The sequence below is a fragment of the Argentina silus genome, assembly GCF_951799395.1.
Source record: "Argentina silus genome assembly, chromosome: 17".
In the NCBI taxonomy this organism is placed as follows: Eukaryota; Metazoa; Chordata; class Actinopteri; order Argentiniformes; family Argentinidae; genus Argentina; species Argentina silus.
Genome location: NC_139671.1, coordinates 294103 through 303928, shown reverse-complemented (window position 1 = coordinate 303928; position 9826 = coordinate 294103). Strand labels below are relative to the sequence as shown.

General features: G+C 49.2%; 1 protein-coding gene across 1 annotated transcript in view; it reads right to left on the bottom strand.

Moving 5' to 3' along the window:
* Positions 1-8195: 8195 nt before the first annotated feature.
* Positions 8196-9826, bottom strand: part of LOC310817952 (uncharacterized protein) — a gene marked incomplete at both ends in the record, with an annotated part of 13334 nt that continues 11703 nt past the window's right edge. Inside the window, 2 exons of the mRNA XM_083688710.1 lie at positions 8196-8316; positions 8744-8869. Of these exons, the coding sequence (XP_083544836.1) occupies positions 8196-8316; positions 8744-8869 (247 nt within the window). The remainder of the gene's footprint in view (positions 8317-8743; positions 8870-9826) is intronic.

The following is a 9826-nucleotide window of genomic DNA, read 5'->3' as shown; positions in this document are numbered from 1 at the left end:
CAACAACAACATCAACAACATCAACAACAACAGCAGCAGCAACAGCAGGGCAGGTTTCTGAAACAGCCAGTTGACAGGGCAGGTTTCTGAAACAGCCAGTTGACAGGGCAGGTTTCTGAAACAGCCTCCTAGAGCTGAGGAAGTGTTTAGCCTCGTTATCCTCGACCATAATCACCGCCTTGTTTGATGCCAGATTTATCATCATCACCCTGCCTCCCCCTTGTCTCCCCCCTCACCCCCCTCCCCCTTACCTCAGTGCCTTTCTACCTCAGACGAGCCACCACAACAATTATCTGGAATTCATTCCCCACACAAGTGGGTGGAGGGGGATAGAGAGTGTGTGTGTGTGGTGTGTGTGTGTGTGTGTGTGTGTGTGTGTGTGTGTGTGTCTGTCTGTGTGTGTGTGTGTGTGTGTGTGTGTGTGTGTGTGTGTGTGTGTGTGTGTCTGGCTCTCTGTGTGATGTGGTAGGTGAGTGCAGAGCTGCTGGAGTCAACAAAGTCATCAACAGCCCAACAAAGATGAAAGCCCCCCCTCTACAGGATCAGAGTATAGACCCCCCCCCCCTACAGGATCAGAGTATAGACCCCCCCCCCCCCTCCACAGGATCAGAGTATAGACCCCCCCCTCCACAGGATCAACCCCAGAGTACAGCCCCCCCCCCCCTCCACAGGATCAACCCCAGAGTATAGACACCCCCCACCTCCACAGGATCAACCCAGAGTATAGACCCCCCCCCGCCTCCACAGGATCAACCCCAGAGTACAGCCCCCCCCCCCCCCACAGGATCAACCCCAGAGTACAGCCCCCCCCCCCCCCCCACAGGATCAACCCCAGAGTACAGCCCCCCCCCCCACAGGATCAACCCCAGAGTACAGCCCCCCCCCCCCCCCCCACAGGATCAACCCCAGAGTACAGCCCCCCACAGTGCGTGCGTACGTGCGTGTGTCAGTCACATGGTACACCCTACACCAGAGGTTCTTAACCTTTTTTTAGACTATCACCCCCAGAACCCCCAGAATCAACTTCCCTGCCCCCCGACCCCTATGAAATATGAAATATGAAATATGAAGTATGAAATATGAAATATGTACATATTGTCCAGCTCTGATGATGATGTTATTTGTTTATGATTGGACACTGTGCAGGCTTGTCCCAACCATTTATTACACCCTAACCCTAACCCTTACTGACCCATGGGTAACAGTTAATACCGTGTGTGTGTGTGTGTGTGTGTGTGTGTGTGTGTGTCTGCTGTCCATCAATCCAGTAGCTCCAGAAACAGCTCTGGCATGTTTCACCTTGAAGCGGTAATGTACAGGATGAAACATTAACTGATGATGTCATGTAAATGTAAATGATGTGTTCTATGATTTCAGAGTGATCCATTCATCCCAGACCTCTGATGATGTGTTCTATGATCCATTCATCCCAGACCTCTGACCTCTGACCTCTGACCTCTGTGTCTGTGTGTGTGTGTTATTGGTCAGTCTCCATCTCCCCGCAGCTCCATCAGACATGTATGTAAAGTGATGAACAGTGCCCCCCCCCCCCCGGTCAGAACTGGGGGGTTCTGATGGAATCCAACAGACGTGAACTTGAACCTCTGAATGTATGCAGCAAACAGAAGACAGTAGAGATGGTAGTTATTAGTATATAGTTTATTTTAAAATCTTTTGACTTGTCATCTTCGTTTTCCGTGAAGGTCCAGGGATCCCCAGATCGCCCCTCCAGAGCTCACCTCTGGACCCGGCACCTGGCACCACGTTCAGCTACAGACCGGCTTCAAGATCCAGAACCAGAACCAGAACCAGCCCCAGATGGATGAAAAGCACATTGGGCTCCCTCTCCCCTTCCCTCCCTCCCTCTCTCTCTCCCTCCCTCCCCCCCCCCCCCCTCCCTCCCTCCCTCCCTCCCTCCCTCTCTCTCTCCCTCCCTCTCTCTCTCCCTCCCTCCCCCCCCCCCTCCCTCCCTCCCTCTCTCTCTCCCTCCCTCCCTCCCTCCCTCCCCCTCCCCCTCCCTCCCTCTCTCCCTCCCTCCCTCCCTAACCCTCTTTCTTCCTCTCTGCCAACCAGTCTCAGAGGCTTTATTCCATCTCTTCCCTCTCAGGAATGTTGCCCTAGCACGCTGCTATCAATATCACTGGGATTTAGGGATTCAGGAACCAGCAGCTGGTGGAGACGGTGCCTGTGTGTGTGTGTGTGTGTGTGTGTGTGTGTGTGTGTGTGTGTGTGTGTGTGTGTGTGTGTGTGTATGTGTGTGTGTGTGTGTGTGTGTGTGTGTGTGTGTGTGTGTGTGTGTGTGTCGGCCCTTTAAAGGACATGCTGGGTTGGTGTGTGTTAGAAACACAATACTTAATGAATATCCTCAGAGGGCTAAAACCTGCCAAAGGTCTTTTCAAAGGGATAGTTCACCTAAATTACACAGTCACATATTTAACACATTTTGTTCCTTACCCTGAAAGGAGTCTATCGACAAGAACAGACTTCAATTCACTTTGGTTCTGTTTATCTGGGCACTGGAAACAACGGCTTATTGTTAGCATTTTAAATCAAAACCCAATGCAAGTCAATGGACCCTAAGTTAGCATGTTTGAAATGTCACATTCAAATCATCTCAGTCATTTTCTCCATAGAGAGTTTGAGATGATCATGACATTTCAAACATTGATTTGCATTGGGTTTTGATTTAAAATGCTAACAATTAGCCGTTGTTTACAGTGCCCAGATAAACAGAACCAAAGTGAATTGAAGTCTGTTCTTGTCGATAGACTCCTTTCAGGGTAAGGAACAAAATATGTGGATTTGTAATTCAAGATTCAAGATTCAAGATTCAAGATTCAAGATTCTTTATTTGTCACGTGCATACAAGTATACAGTGAAATGCAAAATTGACAGTGCCACAGAGTAGTGCAACAATAAGTTTTAAAATAGAATAAAATAAAATAGAAATAATAAAAAATATAACCAGTATAAACAGTATAAACAGTATAAACAGCGGTGAAGCAAAGTACACAATGGAATGGCAATATACAATGGCAATGACAGGTTGACAGTACAGATAATTACAGTGGAAGATGAGTCTGCAATGGATAATTATATGTGTGCATATGTGTCATGATGTCAGTGAGTGTGTGAGTGACTTGAGGGGGGCACTGGTGGGGTCATCGTTGATGATCCTGATGGCGTGGGGGAAGAAACTCAGTTTTAGTCTCTCTGTTCTTGCTGCATGACAGCGGAGGCGTTTGCCTGACCGCAGCAGCTGAAACAGTCCATTCTTCGGGTGGTGAGGGTCCTTCATTATCCTGTAGGCTCTGGTCCTACACCTCCTGGTGTACAGGACATGGAGAGGGAGGGTTGGAACTCCATGGTCTTTTCTGCCAGGCGTACCACCCTTTGCAGAGCTCGCCTGTCCTGGGCCGTGCTATTACCGTACCAGACGGTGATGTTACCAGCCAGGATGCTCTCCCCAATTTGCGTGAGCTATGCCGTTAACTGTCTTTGAAGAAGGCCTGAGCTTGGACCATAGGGCGAGAGATCCATTACAACCTTGTGGGGTTTGGGTTTTTTCAATCCCCACTTCCCTAATCCCACTGCAACCATTATCTAGCCTTCCTGCCTCTGGAGAGGGCATTGCCTGGGTTTAAAAGATTTCAGCCTCACAAGAACCAGATGTCCTGGTTCCACCTAGCTTAGCGCTATGGGCCTGGGGGGATGAACTGGACCTGAAGCCCCATCTGTACAGCACATGCCCCTGGAACAGGAGGCTGAAGAAGACCCTTGTTTCCACCGTAAAAGTGGAAGATTTAATACCAGTTGACAGGAATCCAATGTTTATCTTGCTCACTGCCGTGCCTACGACACACATCTTCAACCTCACACTCGTATCCAATCACATCTCTGAACGCATTTGTTTTACCTTTATTAAAGTCAGGTGATCCTTCAAACCTAAATAACCAAAAATACTCTCTGTTCTGGCGAGTCATGGAGTCACTGGTCAACAGGCTGCCGAAAGATTACCTCCAGGAAAACAACTTAATGAAAAGTATGCAGTCAGGTTTCAGGTCTAATTACTAATTACTAACTAATTACTATACCGTCATTGCTACCTTGAAGGTTTTAGATGACGTTCAGTGCTTTAACTCAGTCAGTCAGACATCTTAGAGCTGAGCTCAGGTGAGCCCCATCTTAGATTCTTTACTATTTATTATTTACATAAATAGTATTGAAAACAATATTAATGCTGCCAGTTTTACATTTTTCTGCAGATGACACCATTGTGTAGTCAAGTGGTAGCAGTCTATCACGGCTTATAGCAATAGTCAGTTGCCTTTTAATGTTATTCAGCAGAATTTGTATGATTTGAAATTTGTTCTTAATTCCTCCAAAACTAAAGACATGATATTCTCTCATTCCAAAGATCATGAAAGTCATGTGATTACATACTGGAACTCAATCACGGGAACGTCTTCACCTGCTCAATCACGGGAACGTCTTCACCTGCTCAATCACGGGAATGTCTTCACCTGCTCAATCACGGGAACGTCTTAACCTGCTCAATCACGGGAACGTCTTCACCTGCTCAATCACGGGAATGTCTTCACCTGCTCAATCACGGGAACGTCTTAACCTGCTCAATCACGGGAACGTCTTCACCTGGCTGCTTCACTCATCATGTAAGACCTGCTAAAGAAGCTCAAGTTGAGAATAGTTTTTTATTAATTGTTTTTTTATTACTGGCATAAGACCTGCTTTTCTTATGAAGAGCTGGCTCAGTGCCCATGCTTGTCTGGAATTTGTTCCAGACTAGTTTGAAACTCCAGGATAATGTGTTACATGATCCTGAGGAATGTTCATGTGTGCTGAGGAACATGGACATGCTTCTGAGGAATGGGAACATGTTCCCGTGGTAACTATGATTGATATGATGTATGACTGGAATGTTTATGTGTGACATGCATTGTGCAGTATGTGTGTTAACATCACTAACCTTTTAGGCTGTGTTTATGTTTATGTCTAATTCGTTTTCAGTGTGTTATGATTGTAACTTTATGGTGTCGGGGTCTGTAGTTAGTTTTGTGATATATGCGTGTCATCCTATTGTTGAAATATGGCTGCAGTCTTGGACCAGGTCTCTCTTGAAGAGATTTCATCTCAATGAGACTAACTTGGATAAATAAAGGTTAAATACATGTTAAAAAAAGTCTATTTTATTGCTTATTTGCATGACATGTATTTGTATTGCTTGGCTATTTAGACAACAAACATGATTTATGACTTACTGTTGAGTTGTGGGGTCCATCGGTGAAACCGCAGTAATCTCAAAGAAAACATTGTGTCCAACAACACAGACGTGGTGAAAATAACGTCAAGAAAACTGAACAACAGGAAAAGCCACAAGTCCTGCATGAGGCCATCACACCATAGACTGCTGTCCCCCATAGACTGCTGTCCACCATAGACCGCTGTCCACCATAGACCGCTGTCCACCATAGACCGCTGTCCCCCATAGACCGCTGTCCCCCATAGACCGCTGTCCACCATAGACCGCTATCCACCATAGACCGCTGTCCACCATAGACCGCTGTCCCCCATAGACCGCTGTCCCCCATAGACCGCTGTCCACCATAGACCGCTATCCACCATAGACCGCTGTCCACCATAGACCGCTGTCCACCATAGACCGCTGTCCACCATAGACCGCTGTCCCCCATAGACCGCTGTCCACCATAGACCGCTGTCCACCACAGACCGCTGTCCACCATAGACCGCTCCACCATAGACCGCTGTCCACCATAGACCACTGTCCCCCATAGACCACTGTCCACCATATACCACTGTCCACCATAGACCGCTGTCCCCCATAGACCGCTGTCCCCCATAGACCGCTGTCCACCATAGACCGCTGTCCACCACAGACCGCTGTCCACCATAGACCGCTATCCACCATAGACCGCTGTCCACCATAGACCGCTGTCCACCATAGACCGCTCCACCATAGACCACTGTCCACCATAGACCACTGTCCACCATAGACCGCTGTCCCCCGGAGCCAACACACATTCCTGGACCTGAGTGGTGCATTGTGGGTGAGATTACACCGGGTTGAACATCTTCTCCTCTCGGGCCTCTCCAGAGAGGTTGCGGTGGCCCGGCCCGGGAGCACGGACAGGACACGGTCCATCCCCGCTCTCCTGAAACGTGCTCAGCTGACCGCCAGAGACTAACCATGGAGACTCTACAGAGTCTGGCACACTCCGCTGCAATTTGAATTTGAACGGGCGCCATGTTGGCACAGAAAGTTCTATCACAATCATATTCTAGAATCACAAATTAGAATGTTGGTGTCATGATGGGGCCTGGGGTCTGGGGCCAAGATGGATCATGGTTTGGCTGACGCTGTGATATCTGTGCTTCTATAATCTATACAGGAATGTTTGCAAATGACCACAATGAGACAATGATCATGTTTACTTTTTTAATGTGTTTAGCTATAAAATCATCTCTCAAACAAAATAAATATTCAAATGATTTAATCCAATACACTTTGGAATAAGGCTGTTACTTACTTAATCAACTTGCAATAGTTAGTTGAACGAGATAATATGTCAAAATAGACTAGCTTTGTACCCTGTAGGAGACATTTAGAAGTAGCAATATCGACACTATGTATGTTTTAGGTCTGTTATTATTGCAGGTTTGCTTGAATACCAGCCCTAATGTTGAATCCATAACTTGATGGGAAAGCAACTCTACAAATATAACATGTAAATTCTTAACATGAACGAAAATATATGAAATGTAAATTCTATCTATATACAGTAAGCAATGTTATTGTCTGGTATCATTCAGATGCTTCTACTTCAGCAGCAGCAGTAATGTGGTGTGTTTGTCCTGGAATGTCTTCTGTACATGGGAGAGACCCTCTCCCCCCTCTCTCCCCCCTCTCTCTTCCCTCTCTCCCCCCTCTCTCTCCCCTCTCTGTCCCCTCTCTCCCCTCTCCCCTCTCTCCCCTCTCTGTCCTCTCTCTCCCCCCTCTCTCCCCTCTCTCTCCCCTCTCCCCCCTCTCTCTCCCCTCTCTCCCCTCTCTGTCCCCTCTCTCCCATCTCTCCCCTCTCTCCCCTCTCCTCTCTCTGTCCCCTCTCTCCCCTCTCCCCCCTCTCTCTCCCCCCTCTCTCTCCCCTCTCCCCCCTCTCCCCCCTCTCTCTCCCCTCTCCCCCCTCTCCCCCCTCTCTCCCCCCTCCCTCTCCCCTCTCCCCCCTCTCCCCCCTCTCTCCCCCCTCTCTGTCCTCTCTCCCCCCTCTCTCTCCCCTCTCTCCCCTCTCTCTCCCCCCTCTCCCCCCTCTCTCCTCTCTCTCCCCCCTCTCTGTCCTCTCTCCCCCCTCTCTCTCCCCTCTCTCCCCTCTCTCTCCCCCCTCTCCCCCCTCTCTCTCTCTCTCTCCCCTCTCTCCCCTCTCTCTCCCCCCTCTCCCCCCTCTCTCCTCTCTCTCCCCCCTCTCTCTCCCCTCTCTCTCCCCTCTCTCCCCTCTCTCTCCCCCCTCTCCCCCCTCTCTCCTCTCTCTCCCCCCTCTCTCTCCCCTCTCTCCCCTCTCTCTCCCCTCTCTCCCCTCTCTCTCCCCCCTCTCCCCCCTCTCTCCTCTCTCTCCCCCCTCTCCCCCCTCTCTCCTCTCTCTCCCCTCTCTCTCCCCCCTCTCTCTCCCCTCTCTCCCCTCTCTCTCCCCTCTCTCCCCTCTCTCTCCTCTCTCTCCCCCCTCTCCCCCCTCTCTCCTCTCTCTCCCCCCTCTCTCTCCCCTCTCTCCCCTCTCTCTCCCCACGTCAAACATGTCTCTCAAAGGTGTTCCATCATGTTGTTGATCCAGATGCCGGCTGCATTTCTACCAAGGACAGATTGAAAGTGTAGTGAAGGGAAACCAAAAATAAACAATATACAAAATATTACATCATATAGAGACAAAAACATCAGCTATAAACATCCATCAAGTCTTAATTAACATAAAACTGCCTCGGACATATTGATGAACTAATGTGTTATTGCGTTGTAAGCTGTCAGGAGGACGTTTGGATGGAGACTTGAACAGTGGTGACAGAATGACACAGAGCCCACAGAATCCTTCAGAAACCCATTTCAGATGTGGACTATGGCACCTAACATCCTTCTGCACCAATCCCAGAAGAGACTAAACATCCCTCCTGTCCAATCAGGTGTGAGGTGTGAGGGGTGTGTCAGGGGTCCTCTGCTCCCAGGGATCCTTCAGTCCAGCCTTGTATCGTTTCTTGAACTTTGCAGAGAATTTCCTCTTCATCAATGCATTTTCACCCCTGTGGAAATAGAAACAATATCAATATTCCATTCATTCATTCATTCATTCATCTGTTTTCCCTCCTCCACAACAATGTCAATATTAATTCCTCCCCGATATTTAATACAGTATATTGAAGTTTTTATCATCTTGGGTAGCCTCCCGTGGTGTTCTACCTCCCCCAGCCTCCCCAGGTGTTCTACCTCCCCCAGCCTCCCCTGGTGTTCTACCTCTACCAGCCTCCCCTACTGTTCTACCTCTACCAGCCTCCTCTGGTGTTCTACCTCCCCCAGCCTCCCCTGGTGTTCTACCTCCCCCAGCCTCCCCTGGTGTTCTACCTCCCCCAGCCTCCCCTGGTGTTCTACCTCCCCCAGCCTCTCCTGGTGTTCTACCTCCCCCAGCCTCCCCTGGTGTTCTACCTCCCCCAGCCTCTCCTGGTGTTCTACCTCTGCGTGTGCAAGGCAGAGCAGAAGTGGAGACACTCAGCGTCCCGGCCCTCAGCGCAGAGGCAGCGGCCAGCGTCTCTCCTCAGCCTCACGGGGAAGGACCCCACGCCGTACGGGGTCACCTGACTGGAAACAGAGAGAACAACAGTTTGTTACTCAAATCCGGTTTTAGTTGTGGTCCTCACTGCTGGAACAACCCACAAAAAACAGGACAGTTGGATGTTCTGGTGCCTCTCTGGCAAAAGTTGTTGATGGAGGACCTCGTTGGTGAAGGATGTGATTGTTTCTCTAACATAACACTGGTTTTATATCATGTACTGATTTCTGTATTTTCCTGTGTTGTTTTGTAATTGTATTGATATTGTGGACAAAAGAGGCGTTTTCCCCAGTATGAATAAAGTCAAATTAAACATCTACCTTATCAGAACCTGTATCAAGTGCTTTGAATCATGTAAACATTTTTCTGTTTACATGTTTCTGTTTTATCTGCTCTGTCTCAACTCAAACAGAAACTCTGGGGTATATTTTCCACTGAAGCACAACATGCCTGATACCTCACATTCCACGCCAGTGTGTGGCCCTGAAGCCTCATTATCCATCAAGATCCAATCTGCCTAATGTGTCTATTGGCTGTGGGATGGCTGAGCGCTGGCCAGAGCCGGGCCAGGACACCGGGCCAGGACACCGGGCCAGGACACCGGGCCAGGACACCGGGCCTAACACGACCACGGAGAGAGAGGCTGGAAGCTTTAACACATCAGGCCACAGTGAGCCCCAGGGGAGTGGTGGCCATCTAATCCACACACACACACACACCATCTAATCCACATACACACACATACCACACACACACACACACACACACACACACACACACACACACACACACACACACACACACACACACCATCTAATCCTGCCCCTGACAACCAAACCCAGTCTGTCCTCCATTACGGCTCAAAGCCAACCAAACCCAGTCTGTCCTCCATTACGGCTCAAAGCCAACCAAACCCAGTCTGTCCTCCATTAAGGCTCAAAGCCAACCAAACCCAGTCTGTCCTCCATTACGGCTCAAAGCCAACT